Raw genomic sequence first — 15,973 nt, 5'->3', positions numbered from 1 at the left:
ATATGCAAAGTTTGTATTAAAAAAGAAGAAGAAATACATGCAATGTTGTGGACAAATGTCAGACATTGTGTTCAAGGAAAGAAACCAAACCCAAAAGAATATGTCCTATATTGCTATCTTTTTAAATAAAGTTCAAGAATATATATATAAGTGATCTAACGTAAAAAAAATTAGAACGGTTATCTCCTGTAGAGGCAGATGGCAGTTAAATGCTGTTATGGTCTAGATAGGAAGTGTCCCCCAAAAGCTCATGTGTGAGACAATGCAAGAAGGTTTATAGGTGAAATGATTGGGATAGGAGAGTCTTAACTTTATCAGTGCATTAATTTCCTGATAGGGGATTAGTGGACTAACTGGTTGGTAACTGTAGGCAGGTAGGATGTGGCTGGAGGAGGTGGGTCACTGAGGGTGAGCCTCTAGGGTTTGTATTTTGTCTGCATTGAGGGGAGTTCTCTCATACTCTCTGCTTCCTGGTTCAATGTCCTGAGCTGCTTTCTCCCATTACACCTTCCACCGTGATGTTCCGCCACAAGGAGTGAAGTTGACCATCTATAGACTGAGACCTCTAAAACTATGAGCCCCAAATAAACTTTACCTGCTCAAAATCGTTCTTGTCAGGTCTTTTGGTCACAGCAGTAAAAGAAAACTGACTGAAACCACTGTAAAGGGGGAAGAAAGAAACTTGCCACATAAAGTCAAAATTAGGAAGTTTTAAGATGTATGCATTGCACCACATGCAAATTTTGCATAATAAAATTAAAAATAGGGCTCATCACAATTGTCACCAGGCAATAGTCTGGGTAATTATATGTCAATAAGGGCTAAATTCCTGGCTCTTTTTGTTTTCTGTTGCATTTGGATTCTTCTATCCCATAATTAACACAATAGCTGGAATAGAAAGTGTTCCATGAACATTTGTTGGGAAAATAAATGAATGAATAAGTATTGAACACTCAGTCCTACACTAGCTAAACTCAGTATGTTTTTTGTGGGATTTTGTTTGTTTGTTTGTTTCTTTCTTTCTTTCTTTTTTTCTTCTGGTACTGGGGATTGAACCTACAGGCACTTTACCACTGAGCCACGTCCCCGCAGCCCTTTTTTACATTTTATTTAGAAACAGGGCCTTGCTATGTTGCTTAGGATCTTGCTAAATTGCTGAGGCTGGCTTTGAATTTACAATCCTCCTTCCTTGCCTGCTGGGCCACTGGGATTACAGGCATGTGCCACTGCACCTGGCCTTCACACTGTATTTTAACTGGCTGGCTCCTCTCCTTATTTTATGGTAGCTGTCTGTCAACCTGCCTCTTAGTTCGTGAGAGTCTCATAACTTAGAACAGGACTTACCATACCCTGAGTTCTGCATAAATGTTAAATTAAGCAACAAATGCACACTTATATGAATAAAATTAACAGGATAGGAAGTGATAAGCATCGTTAAAGAGGCAAAAAGAAAGTGTCATTAGAGTTGTCAAAAGACAAAATTACAATAAATTTAGTTATCAAGCTAATTGGTTTTTATTTGCAATTCATGAATTGAAGCAGCCTCTGTTCTACAAAACAAAATGAAAGCTTCTATGGGGAAAGGGTAACTGGGGGTTTGTATGACGAGAAACAGGAAACAGAACAATAGGAAGGGAAATCTGATTGGTTAACATCAGGTTCCTACAGACATATTTTTGTAAGGATTAAAGCAAAAGAGTTTCCTGATAATAAGAACTCAAGAACTCAAGCAGGCTGGAATCTCATGGGGTTTTTTGTTTGTTTGTTTTGAAAAAGTGGTCTGCTTTTGGATCTCTCTGCTTCCTTAATGCTACAGTTTGAGCATATAGCATATAGCATGAGTGACTCCATTTTGGTTTGGTCTGGTCTGTTCAGACCTAGTACAGGAGCTCCCCAAACCATGACCTCACATAATTTTTTAAAAAAGAGTTCAGAAATAAGAAATATCATTTTGTGGAAAACAGATTTTTAAAAATATTAGGTTTTTATTTGTGGAAAAGAAAGACATTATGGGTTCTTTATGTTTGGAGAGATTTCTTCTAGCTATTTTGGAGGTAAACCTAGACTTTCCACTCAAATCTCCACTTTGGAGATTTGCTCCAAGGTGTTCTGAACTCCCAGACCAGGTGAGGTCTCCTCGTCCTGCACTATGATAATCCCCTTATTTCTCTTTCATGTCACTTATCATGATTGAAATTTAACAATATGTCATCATGTCTTCAGCATCTGGCATTCTCATTAGATGATAAGTTCCATGAGAGCAAAGGCAGTGTCTAGCTCATGGCCTTGACCATGGCACAGAGCCTGATGAGCAGGAGGCAGCTGATAACTGTTGATCAAATGAATCTCAGCATCTGTGATATAGATGAGGAATTAGGTATCATCTAGATATTAGAAGCATATCCTTTTATGGATGAGCAAAGAAGCCCCAGCAGAAGATCCTCGAACACATAAATGTTGCAGCTGGGATTGGAACTACTAGAGCCTAAATTTCCAGATTTCCAGACCAAAGCCGTCTCTGTTCAATCAAGCTGAGGTTCCACCCAGTGCCCTTTCTCCTACTTGCCTATGATGAGCACTGAGGGTCAGGAACACAACATGGGAACACCAAAGAACTGATGAACACAAGGCTTAAACTCACAACACTGGCCTTGTTCCAGGTGACAGTCCACGTCAAATACACAAAACCAACAGTGTGTGTGTGTGTGTGTGCGTGCGTGTGCATATTTCCCTAGGGTGTGTGTGTGTGGGTAACAACTGAGAAATGACTGATTTTAAAATGCTCACACTTAAAGATTTCTTGGGAACTGCTTACATATCAGACTTGTGAATTGAAGACGTGGGGCAAGTCCTGACTAAGAAACACCTAATGGAAGATCTCAAAGTGCTGAAGATTAACTGTGACTCCCTGCTAAGCTGATAAAAAGAAAAAAAGAAAAAACAAAAAACAAAACAATGGACATGCTTTCATCAGATCAGGGTGGGCGAACTGGGCTGATTTTAATTTGGATTGTGAAGTTCCCATTTCTTTTTTTTTTTTTAAACCAGGGCACAGGACCTCTCTATCTTTCTAGATGACTGCACAGAAGCCAATTAGCTACCTGGATGAAAAACACCATTTCTATTCTGGGCCTGGGTCTTCCTTGGCCCTTTTCCCACCCTGCACCCCAGCAAAGAGCTCAATCCTTGCTCAGTCGAAGTGGAAAGGAATGATGAATCCAGGCTTGGCCAGCACACAGGGAAACCCCCTAGAGGGCAGTTATTTCCTCTGCTCAGGAAGCACTTCTGCTGAAGCCTTCCTTCCCTCTTGTTTATGACATACAGTTTTTCCCCAGGGCAAGAACTTCACTTTGCAGCAGGGAAACCGCTGTCCTGTCAGGATGAGGGATGGACCCTGCTCTTCTGTTTGCTGTTCCACTGTCCTTTCTAATCCTTTCCTCCAATCTCTACCCCCACCCTCCCACACACACCCAGTGGATGATGTTGGAAGTTCTAAAGTGGATGCTGGACTCCTAAGCCACCCCTTTTCTCCTTGCCTGGGTCTCCTTCACCCAGAGTTCCCAGGGCCACAGGCAGTGATTAGTTGTTGTGCTATCTCAGGGTCTCTGCATCCCTTCCACTCCAAACCCCTCACCCCCAGTTTGAAATCAGACCACTGAGTCTATAAGACAGGCCCCTGCAGCGTGGTAAGGACAGGAGGGGACTGCAGGACACTGTATTGTGTCCCCACCTCGGGTCTTTGTGACTCTCATGCTTGTCATCCCTCTGAATATCACCAGGCTTTTTTATTATTTTTTTCCTATTACTTACAAAACAACAAAGAAAAATTATTATAGAAAACTTGGTAATGGAAAAAGCTTCTGCAAGATACACAATTCTAAACCACATTTTTTTCCCTCTGTGCACCAGCTCTGTGCAATTGGCACTTATTTGAGACAGCTTTCAAAAAAAATATGTTTGTGGTTCAAAGATAAGCAGGTTTTTAGTAAACTGTCAAAAGGACTTTTTTTTCTTCTCCTTCGCTTGCCAGTAGAAAAACTCAGAAAGAAACTGTAAGTGGAGGAAGACATGCTTTCTGAATTTTCTAGATGTATAAATCTAGTTTTCAGAGAATTATCAATAGGTGAGGTATTCAAGGCAAGGCCCCCCCTCACTCCTCTCCTGAAAGGGATTTTTCTATCTAAATAATGAAGGTAAAAACACTAAAATAATCACATATGGTAACAAGATCGTTTTTTAAAAACTATTTTCATTATAATTATCAGTCTTTTAATAAAAACCTATATTAATTCACAGGATAAAAATTTGAAAAAGGGAAGCGTTGTTTTAACAAGGCCTCTGAACATCAGTCAGTCATGACTGAAAATTGTCCCCTTAAATAAAAACTAAAGCAGGGAATAAAATCGAAAGTAAGAGAAGGCCAATTTAGAACTCATAGGCCACCACAAATAGGGACAAGCCAAAGGGCCAAACGGACACTGATGTCCACAAGGAAGTTACCCAGCCATTGAAGACAAGGCAGACCTGGTTTCTATAGAGGACTAACATTTTGGTTTCTTTATATATTACCTATCAGAGACTGCACTTTGCCCCTTGTCCCAATATAGTTTTTAAAAAGAACAATCAAATGCCATAATTAAGGGCCTTAGAGAGGGACTGCAGATGTCAAGGCCAAAAGCCCATGGTGAAAAGAGAAATCTCTGAAAAGACTGTGAGAGGCATTTAAATGTAAAATAAAATCCTCAGAATAAAGGAGGCATAACTTTGAGGGTTGGATAGCTTTTGATGATTATACAGATAGAAAACAAATTCTTCATTTTTAAAGCACATGAACATTGGAATTATGTGAAGATTTTGATCTACAGCAAGAGAAGGTACAGATACATCATGTCTTATCTGTTTGGAGCACAAGGAAACTAAGACCTCTGGAACTTTTAGCTATTTGGTTTAGGACATTTCACAAAAACCCTTCTTTTTTTTTTTTTTTTTTTCTCTCCCTGTAGGAAAACAGACCTCCAGCTCCCTCTATTCTTCCCCAGCTCACAGAGCAGGGTCCTCCTCAGCAATATTTCACGGTGAGCAGATGGTAGTCTGAAATTTTTTGATAAAAACAGTCCTCTGGCAGAGGTTGCTGAGAGGTCAGCAGAGCCCAGATTAACAATTGATCAGCTCTAATGGACCATCATAGCAATAAAGGCAGAGCCGGAGCTCAAGCCTGCTACCTCAGTAATGGCAGCCGGCCTCACACCCTGGCTGTTAACAGACTTGCACTTAATAGCATAGAAGCTTCAGCAGCTTCGGAGCCTTCATCTAAGCAGGGATGGGATCTTCCATGCACATCTGTCTTATCAAAGAAGGGCCTCTCTTTTATAGGTTTCCTGCAAAGTGCACAGTGTGGACTCCAACCCAGAGATGTCACCTAGGTCTGAGGTCTAGATAATGAGCGATGCTCTGTAATATGATGGGTTATTTCAACATCTACTCTTGTGTTCAGATCACAGTGGTACCCTCCAATATTCTTCTGCTCAAGTACAGAAAGGGTGACTGAGGAGGACATATCAGACTACCCCTTCCTGTTCACAGGAGAACAAAAACTAAAGAATTGTGTTCTTGGTATCATTTTTTTTTTCCTTGAGAGAAAGACCCCAAAGCTGCATTTGTGTTATAGTACCACACTTGATAAGGGGAATCAGCTATGTAATGCCAGAATTTTATTGTAAAGTTTCCATAGTAGGAAACCAGAACATTCCTATAAATAGTGATAGCTTCAAGCAAGGAGTGGTGGCACATGCCTGAAATCCCAGCAACTTGGGAGGCTGAGGCCAGAGGATCACAAGTCTGAGGCCAGACTCAGCAACTTAATAAGGCCCTAAGCAACTTGGTGAGGCCCTGCCTCAAAATAAAAAAATAAAAAAGAGCTGGGGATGTGGCTCAGTGGTCAAGCATCCCTGCATTCAATCCCCAATACCAAAAATAAATAATAATGATAATAATAATAGCTTCAGATGGACAAAAAATGATATCTTTATAGTAGCTGAACTAAACCCTTGGACATTTTTCTTCTGCTAAAGGATAAATAATCCCCTAAAGTCAATCAAGCCAGTCACACGACCCGCCTAGGCCAAACTCTGCTATACTTAGTAGAAAATTGATTTCAGAGTAAAACTGACTATAAAGACCAGAGCCATAAATATCAGATTTTAAAAAAACAGTCTTGATTTCAGCAATATTTCTTGCTCCTGTAAATTCTTTTCTTCCTATTGGATCAATGGATTCAAACACTTGGTCAAAAAAAAAAAAAAAAAAAGGACCATGATATACTCTAACACATTAATCTCAGTACAAGGTCCAAAATCAGGCAATTCAACATGAACACAAAATTATTATCTAAGGCCGGAACATATTCAAATCTTCCTTTTTGGCTCAAGATCCAGCCCGGGATCCCATGCTGCACTCAGTGGTCACGCACTGTACATCCCTTCATTTGGAACGAAACCTCAATGATGACTCTCTCAACCTTGACATTTTTAAAGATGAGTGGAGCCAGTTACTTAGCAGAGTGTTCCTCCATCTGGAGTTATCTGATGTTTTATCGTGATGATATTCAGGCTACATATTTGGGGCAAGAATTCCATATACGTGACATTGTGTATTTCCAGATCATCACATCTGGAGATATTCAGAGTCGCTTTGTCTCCATTATGGTTTCCATCAAGAATGTCCCACTCATATAGTGATGTCTTGGTCCCCAACTCAGTAATGTCAAGAGGTGGCCAGCAAACAGCCACCAGGTCTTCATGGGGACACTATGTGAGGATAGAGGGAGGAAGACCAGGTTCTTGTTACGTTCTCCGTTCTGTCCTCTGCCCCTTCTCTTATATCTTTGCTCAAAGAGCTGCACTTGCTTCTTACTTTTCTCTCAATGTTGCCAACAGTCCTTGGGGCTTCTTCATATCCCCCTACAACCTTGTATGCCTGTCTGCACTTCTGGCTGTATTTCTTTCCTGTGTTGGATGTTGTGACTGAAAATGACCCCAGATTGTGAGGTTGAAAAATGTTGGGCCCTATTCTTCAACTTCTCCACCCAGTTTAATGACTCAACTCCAACATCAGTTGGATTCTGCCATGTTGGGCAAAAGATAAGAAAGCAGGAGAGGGTTATTGGGGTCTCTTCTCTACAAATTCTACCCCTGCCTGATCACCATGAATAGCTATACTCCTCTATCAAATACCCTTGCCTTATAGCTACATTCTCTGGGTTCTGGAAACCACTTACTTTCTCCCTTTACTTCCATAGAAGTATGGTGAGCTTTGGAGTATGGCACCATCCCTGTTCCTTTCTCTCAATACCATCATTTGCTTGTTTCTCTCAACCTGACCACACATCTGTAAATATTCCTCCTATTAAACTTTCCTCAACTACCCCCATTTGAGTGTGCACTCTTTTACCCATAAGGAAAAAAATATGGATGGAAGTGATAACACAAGAGATGCATCCATGGGAAAGAGCCAGCCTTGGATTGCCATCTTGTTGTGCTTAAAATTTTATGTCTGGCTTTATATTTTCCATATTAATGAAAACATAGCAAAATAAATACTATTTCCTAATTGTGACCACATGCCACAAAAACGATATATCCTAGCAAATAGCAGAGTAGAAGATTATGATTTGTTCCTTCTGTTTTTCAAGAAGAGAGAAAAGACTATAAAACTCAAAATGACAATTCAGATAAAATGTTCCTCCAGAAGGGACCCCCACAAAATTCTAAGTTTCAATCCAATCACTTGCTGCCTTTTACCATGTTTTCTACACACATCAACATCTAAATCCTTCTCAACCAAACACAGGTGTTCCATGATCATATACAAGATCTCCTGCAAGAAATTTATTAAATAGATGTTTAAGTCCCAAGTATACAAAGTCTTTAACTTTTGACACGTGATGTTCAGTTTTAACAACCAATACTAAGTCAGATCCATTACAACATTTTCAGTCACTTATATTCCAAAATGCAGACCTGGAAGTGGGATTTAGATATATTGCCCTATTTTATCAATTTATCATTGAGAACTCCGGTCAGTTGATGGACCTAACTCCCTACACATGGCAATCTGTTTACATACATGTGAGTGTGTGGCGTCACCCACTGTAACTGTCATTGGTGGAAGGTGGTTGAGGATTGCTATCTTATCCTGCCAAGACAGAGGCACATTCATTCTGACTCCACACCATCCTCCCCAAAGCCTCTTCCAATTGTTGAAACCCACAAAGCCACATAACTCCAACTATAGTCAGTTACCTGTAAGTCTGCGTCAAATTCATGTTTCAGGTGTGCCTCTTCCGCAGCCTCCACGAGACGCTGTGAAGACAGAAAGTGACATTCAAGATTAGAATTGCAGCCTAGACTCCATTTGTACAACATGGAAAGTCTGAGTTTCAGGATATGCATGGAGATCTGGAGGCTTTGCTCCTGGGAAACTGGAGATAATTATGCCATTGGCCAAATTTAACCTCTGCTTCCATCATTCAACTATAACTTCTCCACTAAACACTTATCATTATTTATACCTACAAATACACATGTGTTCTGCATTCATTTTCATAAAAATTCAAAGATACTGGCTCTTAAGACCCAATTCGGATCCAACACCTACCTAGAACAGTACATTCTGTAGGTATAGAAGGCCCTTAGTCAAGATTTATTGAGTTGAACTGAGTCCAACTCTATGTGAGCTAACGTTCTTCCCTTCTGGTTTGGAAAACAGCACTTCTTTTAATTTCCCCATTCAAGGTCAATTCTTTTGGCACCCAGTTCTACTATACAATTATCAGGTGATAGTTATTTGCATTTTATGGTACACAAATGCCATTTTAGCAATCTGCATCCCAATAATATAATCACTGAAACTAAATCAATACACAGGACCCATGAGAACACCGTACTTAGTATTTGTCTTATCCAAGTAAATTCAACAAATTCATATTCTTACCAAAACAATTTCATGACTTGTCCTTATTTAAAGAAAATCTGTCAACTACCAAAGTCAGTTTTACTTTAATTTGAATTCACCAACCAAAAGATATTTCCCATCATGAAAATACAGACTGGAGGATATTGCAGAAAACTCATTTAGTGAAATAATATTTCACTAAAATTTCAAAGACTTGAAAAATGAAACCTTTAGAACTAAGTAAAAATTCAGCCACTTTTATTTTTTCCATGGTTACTCTTGTAGCTTATGCTGTCTTTATTTTTTATTTTATTATTTTTATTTTTGGTATCAGGGATTGAAACCAGGAGTCCTTGGAGTCACATCCCCAGCCCTTTTTTTATATTTTATTTAGAGACAGGGTCTTGATGAATTGTTTAGGGCCTCACTAAGTTGCTGAGGCTGGCTTTGAACTCGTGATCCTTCTGCTTCAGCCTCCCAAGCCGCTGAGATTACAGGCATGCGTAACTGCTCCCGGCTGCCTACGCTGTCTTGACTTTACTTTTTCTTGTCATAACACAGACCTGAGTTTAATAGGCCATGTTTGAAAGATGGTGACAGTAGTTTTAAGCTCTAAAGGGTCATGAATAAACAGATAAATGTCCCAGGAGTACCTGGGTGTTTGAAAAGGGTAACTTCAGACAGCAGTAAAGAGCACCAAAGCCCTCTTTCTCCATGGGACTTACAAAGAGAAGGGCCAGCAGAGATAGTGATTCCACAGACAGGTCAGGAAGGGCCTCTTTTTCCCTGATCAGACAGAGAACAGACCCCAGAAGATATTCCAGAGCCAGATCCAGAAGACCCATTCTTTACTCTAGCCCAGATGCCAACCCTCTTGCGAGGAATCTTGGGACAAGCCCAGTTGTAAGATCCTGGGGCAACCCCTTTCCCTTTCTGGGCCTCATTTTCTTCATCTGAACCACATGAAGAGGTGACTGTAGAGTAGGGGTTCTCAAAGAATAGTCCCCTTCTGCAGTATGGGTTTCACCTGGAAACTGGCTAGAAATGCAAACTCTCAGACTGCATCCTTGACCTGCCAAAGCAACAGGTCTGGGGGTGGCCCCAGGTTAAGCCCGTCCTCCATGTGGTTCAGATGTTGCTAAAGTTTGAGGGCCACTGAAGATGGCATTCACCCCATGCCCTTCCTCACCCAGATGCTTTGATGAATGGGTCTCACCAACCCTTCAAGGTTTTTTAATTCTTATTTGTCTTTTTAAAACCTGTTTGCATATATACTTTAATTTTAAGACATTGAATTATTTACAGAAAAGAGACATGATGGTGAGAAGCAGAAAAAAGAGAAAAATAGGAGCAGATACTGTGTGTGGAGACTGTTGGCCCCACGCTTTCACTGGCTTATCTTGGAATCATCCTAGTCAATGAAGTTTGGCAGGCTTCCAGGATCACATGGTGCAATCTGCAAAGGTATTGATATGAATCCTGACAGATGAGTGACAGGCAGCAATAGAAGAAATCTATGTTCCTGAGAGCTTATTCTCTTAATCTTTGTAACAGATTTAGAATTTCTCTGCATGGATTATGAAATCGTTACATATTGAGCTTTATAGAGTGTGTATAAATATTATGCATGTCTGAACACTTACATTATCAAAACAATTTCATGCATTTTGAGTATTTGTTTACTTAAACACCTTAAAAAGTTTTTCAATGGATTCTGAGAGTCCAGGGGGAGAAATAAAAACATCAATGAAACAGCCAATTGATCAAAAGATAAGAGCAAAATAAAACTTCACAAGGTCCAAGACAGATAATATTGGGGGGAGAGAGAGAGAGAGAGAGAGAGAGAGAGAGAGAGAGAGAGAGAGAGAGAGAGGGAACGACAATCTTGTTTCTTACTAACAAAATGAAAATAATAGGTGAGTTGAAGTTATGCAAAGATTACAAGGGACTGTGTTTCATATATAACATTTCCTTTACACATGTGTATGTATATGTTTATATGTCTATGCACATCATATAATCATACATACTCTTTAACATATTCCTGGATAACACCATACAAAATGTATTTCAACCACAAACACCACAACACAAGGGACAGGACACAGAAGGAATACACTGGAAATAATTCAGTAATACTGCCTTCTCTGCTCAGAGCAGCCAAGACACTGCCTTCCGTGCTGAGCACAGAGGACACCAGACTCTGACTTCTGATACTGCTGACCAGTTTTGTTGGATTTTTGTTTTGTTTTGTTTTTTGGTGTTGGCGATTGAACCCAGGGATGCTTTGCCAATGAGCTAAATGCCCAATTTCTTTTATCTATTTTTTTTAATTTTGAGGCAGGGCCTCACTAAGTTGCTGAGGCTGGCCTTGAACTTGTGATCCTCCTTACCTCCCAAGTCACTGGATTACAGGCATGCACCACCACATGTTCAAGTTAAATTTGCTGCACACCTGTCTTAAACTTAATTTCACTCACAAATCTTATTTCCATGAAGGTTATTTTCCCATCATGTTCACTCCAGAGCTTTAGGAAATATGATTCAAGAGAAGATAGTTGACTGGCAGCTACATGTAATAGTTACCTCGTATGAAGCAACTAAGTACTTTGGAACAGGGCTCTCTGCTAGGATATTGCTAGACATGGCCAACCACTGGCAGAGGCCGATGGGAGACGGGCCTACACTTTCTGGAAGGATACAGGGGAAATCTCCCAGGATGCACTCTTACTGTGCACAAGGGGCACATGAAGAACTCCACACCCTGTAGGAGCAATAAAGGATAGTTGACCTTTCTTAAAAGAAATGTTCTTTGAGAAGAAAACCATGTGCCATAAATTTACCTAAAATAGACTCCTGGGGACCAAAGTTCCTACCATTATCAAATAAAAAATAAACTGAATCCTCATCTAACAAAATCAAGGCCATTCAGCTTCAAATTCTGACACTGGCCAGTAGAAAATAACAGCCCATAACTTCTCTTCCCTGAGCAAATATCCTTATCAACTTCGTCAAAAGAATGTTTTAAAAAATAAGTTTGATTATCATTGCCAGGCAAGAAAAATCCATTAAAATTTCTAATATTTTAGTGATTATGTGAGGAATCACCACAGAGCCTGGGGAAAATGATTATTCTATTATATCTATTAGAAAGGCAATGTATTTTAATAATAATAAGTTAATTTTCTCTTATATGAATTCCCTTTTTGAATCTGCAGATGGGATTACAGAATTGTGAATGTGGTTTTTAATTAAAATTGAACACTGGAAATAAAAATTGCTTTGAAGTCTCCAGTCTTCAGACTGAGCTCTGAGGTACTAGAAAACAGCAGTTTTGTTCACGGATTTTTTTTTTTTCCTTCTTTAATGCCAAAGCATTTCCTTACTCAGTAAAAAGGATAACAATATAGTAAAATATAAATCCTTTGTACAGAGTACCCACCAGCTAAAAGGTTGTAATTCAAGAGTTGATGCACATTTCACTGACTTTTTCTATTTCTACATAACTCTTCCCTTTTTGGGAAATAAATACAAACAAGAGCTATCTTTATAAATAAGAAACACAAGACTCCATGGACCACGGAAAGTATTTACAGCTGTGGTGAAGGCGAAGCTGCTAAGGGGAACAGAGGGGATATTAAAGCATTTCATTGAAAATCACATCTTACTTCTTGTGACAATGACCCCATGTATATCTGAAGAACACTTGGAATGCACAGCCTCCCACTTCCTCCCCAAACACTTAAATCAACAGTAGGGTTAAAGCCACTGGAGAGGTCAAACTTGGTCATGGTCTAGAAGAAGGAAAAATCAGACCAAGATTGCATCAAAAAAAGAAAATGATCTTTCTTTCTTTCTTTCTTTCTTTCTTTCTTTCTTTCTTTCCTTCCTTCCTTCCTTCCTTCCTTCCTTCCTTCTCTCCTTCTCTCCTTCTCCTTCTCCTTCTTCGTGTGTGTGTGTGTGTGTGTGTGTGTGTGTGTTCTGCTTGCATTTTCTTTTCCTGGTCATTTTTGACTTAACAATGGGAGAAAAGAAAGAAACATGCATTGAGATGTGGGAAAGAAAATGGAAAATATGATATCCACCCGAAGGAACTTACTACTGAACTCCTACCGATTCCATCAGAATGAACAAATTGGGGCCCAATGAAAATAAAAAGTTAATAAAAAAAAAATCCTAAAACAGTGGGAGGGATAATTACAGATGAAAATCCTTAAAGCAAAACAATACTATAAAAACCATATGGAAAAGCAAAGTAAAAAGTTATTTTTATTTCTCCTGTTAAAGCTCAAAAGCTTTGGCTTGTAAAAGCTGTTTCAATGAACTGTCTGAATATAACAAAGATTTCAAAGCACTTAATATGTTTAGTGGTTTTCATTCAGCATTCTGCAACAACACATATAATACTCATACCAGGGTTTTTATTGCCATTTTTTTTTCTGGAATGAATACATTATTCTTTCCCAAATAAGAATTAAGTTCAAGTGGGGAAACTTTAAAGAAAATCTATAGTCATTAGATTTGGGCTGCATCGATGATGAATTTGGAGCTAGTTAATGAATTGTCATTAATATCAGAGCTAGGTATTACATGACCCTGCCTTCATGTCAACAAGGACTAAAACAAGCAAACACAGTAGTTGATGCTATGCTTTGATTACTGTGTGCAACAGTACTCAGTGTGGCATGGTTCATATTTTCCTTACCCTAGATTTGGTGGCGTTTTGAATTTTTCTTTCTTTCTTTCTCTCTCTCTCTCTCTCTCTCTCTCTCTCTCTCTCTCTTTTCTTTTTCTTTTGGTACTAGGGATAGAACTGAAGGGTGCTTAACCACTGAGCCACATCCCCAGCCCTTTTTATATTTTATTTAGACACAGGGTCTTGCTTAGGGCTTCATTAAGTTGCTGAGGCTGGCTTTGAACTCACCATCCTCCTGACTCAGCCTCTTAAACTGGTGGGATTACAAGCATGCGCCACAGTGCATGTGGCTTTTGTATTAAGGACATGAGTTTGATGGAAAAAGAATCATAGCTTTTGTCCATCAATTAGAATGTGTACCTAGGACGAATGCTACCCACTCTCACATGACATGGCAGGGCTGGACAAGGACATGCCTATAGTCCATGAGTGAGGACAGAGGAGACCCAGGTCCTCTCCTCACCAACTTCAAAATCAATAGATACCAGAAACTAAATGAAACATCTCTATGCTCAGTAAGGGTCATCAAAAGATGTCTCTAGGAACCCAAACAAAATGAGATTGCTTTGTTCCTATAATTCCAAACACTTCTATCGTGTGTCCAGGGTCAGAAGCTATCCCCTTCCAGAACCATTACACTGGAGACATAAAGTAAGATGTTCACATTTACATTTTCATTCCTACTTGTGTTGCTTTTCTTGGCATACAGTTTTCATTACCCTGGAACGGTGTAGATGAATCTTTGCTACTTTTATTTTTTTTTGTTCCTGGGATTGCACACAGGGGTGCTTAACCACCACGCCATATCCCCAGAGACTTTTATATTTTATTAGAGACTCACTGAGTTGTTATATTTTATTAGGGTCTCACTGAGTTGCTTAGGGCCTCACTAATTTGCTGAAGCTGACTTTAAACTCTCGATCCTCCTGCCTCAGCCTCCAGAGTCGCTGGGATTACAGGCTTGTGCCCCCACCCCCCCAGATTTTGCTGTTTTTGTAGCTAGAATCATTAGAAGATTATTTCCCAAAATGTGGGACTGTTTCACTAGAGACCCAGAAGCATTGTGAGGTGGTTTATAGGAGAGGGAGGGACCTACACAAGGAAAAATAGCTATTTTAATATAAAGGGGTAAATGAAAAAAGAATACTGCCAGGAGACCAAGGAAGCTTCCAGGAACGAGTGACATTTAGCTGAGCTCTGAAGGAGAAAAGAAAACACCTAGGAGAAAGACATCCAGGTGCTGAAAGAATGTTCCAACCAATATGAGAACATTTCACACTTACTTTTGGAGGTAAGAAAATGTTCTGCAAGCAGCAATTAGAGAAATGTTCTGGAAACAGCTAGCACTCAGAGACCTACACAAAGGCCATGTCAAGGACATCAGGCCATAAAGCAGGACAAAAGGAAGAACCTGGAGAGATGGATGCAGTCAGACAAGGAGCAATTGGCCCCTCCCACTCTGCAAGGCTGCCACTCAGTCAGAATCATATCTGAGAGCTTGATTATATTCCGTGATCCTTATTGATACAAATGTTTTTACTTTTCAATTCCCATAGAAGTGGCACATGTAAATCACCTACTATCAAGATGATCATTTCTTTAGAGAAAAACAGCTTTTAAAGAGGCCTCATTATTTCTTTGTTCCTGTAAAAGAAATGAGCTTTGTTGCACACGAATGAACATTTTGTGTAAAATGACCTTCTGCCTGAAAGCTGCAAAGATTGCTTCTGCTTTAAAAACGGCAAAAACATTTTCAAAGTGGATTATAAAAGCTAATCTATAAGGTTTCCAGAGAAAGCAGGTAACCGAACAAAAGAACAAACACACCTCATGTGTATGGAGCAGTCTCTTTCCTTCCTTCCCTCCTCCTCCTCCCGCTTCCTGTCTCCTTCAGATCCTAGAAAGCTACACCGGCCTTTTACAAGACAAAATAAGCCTGTGGTTTACATCAGGAGACACAATCACAATCAATAATAAATTATCTTTGTTTCCACAGGAGATGCCTGTTATCAATTTGAGGCTGATTAAATTAATACCTGTTATCAACGTGGATGGCCAATTTCCAAACTAAAGTCATCTCATTCTATAATCGAAGGCTCCCTGTGCCAAAATGGAGCTTTTTGCAAAGGTGTTGAAAATGGAACCAGCCAAACTTTGCTTAAAAGGGCTGCTCAAGGGCCCAGGCAGCGAGGGGAGCAGGCTTAGGAAGAGGAGAGCCAGTCTGCTTTATATTTCAGCCTAAGCAATTTTCAAAATAATACAGCACTTTTAAAGAATGCCCTCTACTTATACCCGCCCTGGGAAGGTTTTTAGGGTTGATTATCA

General features: G+C 39.7%; 1 protein-coding gene across 2 annotated transcripts in view; it reads right to left on the bottom strand.

The window, feature by feature from the left end:
- Cacna2d3 (calcium voltage-gated channel auxiliary subunit alpha2delta 3) overlaps window positions 1–15,973 on the bottom strand; it is an 877,637-nt gene that overhangs the window by 602,904 nt on the left and 258,760 nt on the right. For both annotated transcript variants that reach the window (XM_058582154.1, XM_046452970.2), the window contains exon 4: window positions 8,301–8,360. In XM_058582154.1, the coding sequence (XP_058438137.1) occupies window positions 8,301–8,360 (60 nt within the window). The remainder of the gene's footprint in view (window positions 1–8,300; window positions 8,361–15,973) is intronic.

This window comes from Marmota monax, unplaced genomic scaffold (assembly GCF_021218885.2).
Source record: "Marmota monax isolate L192 unplaced genomic scaffold, Marmota_monax_Labrador192_F-V1.1 WCK01_AAM20220418_F8-fsc00042, whole genome shotgun sequence".
Classification (NCBI taxonomy): Eukaryota; Metazoa; Chordata; class Mammalia; order Rodentia; family Sciuridae; genus Marmota; species Marmota monax.
Note: the sequence above shows the minus strand (reverse complement) of the source record. Positions and strands in the feature narration are given on the sequence as shown.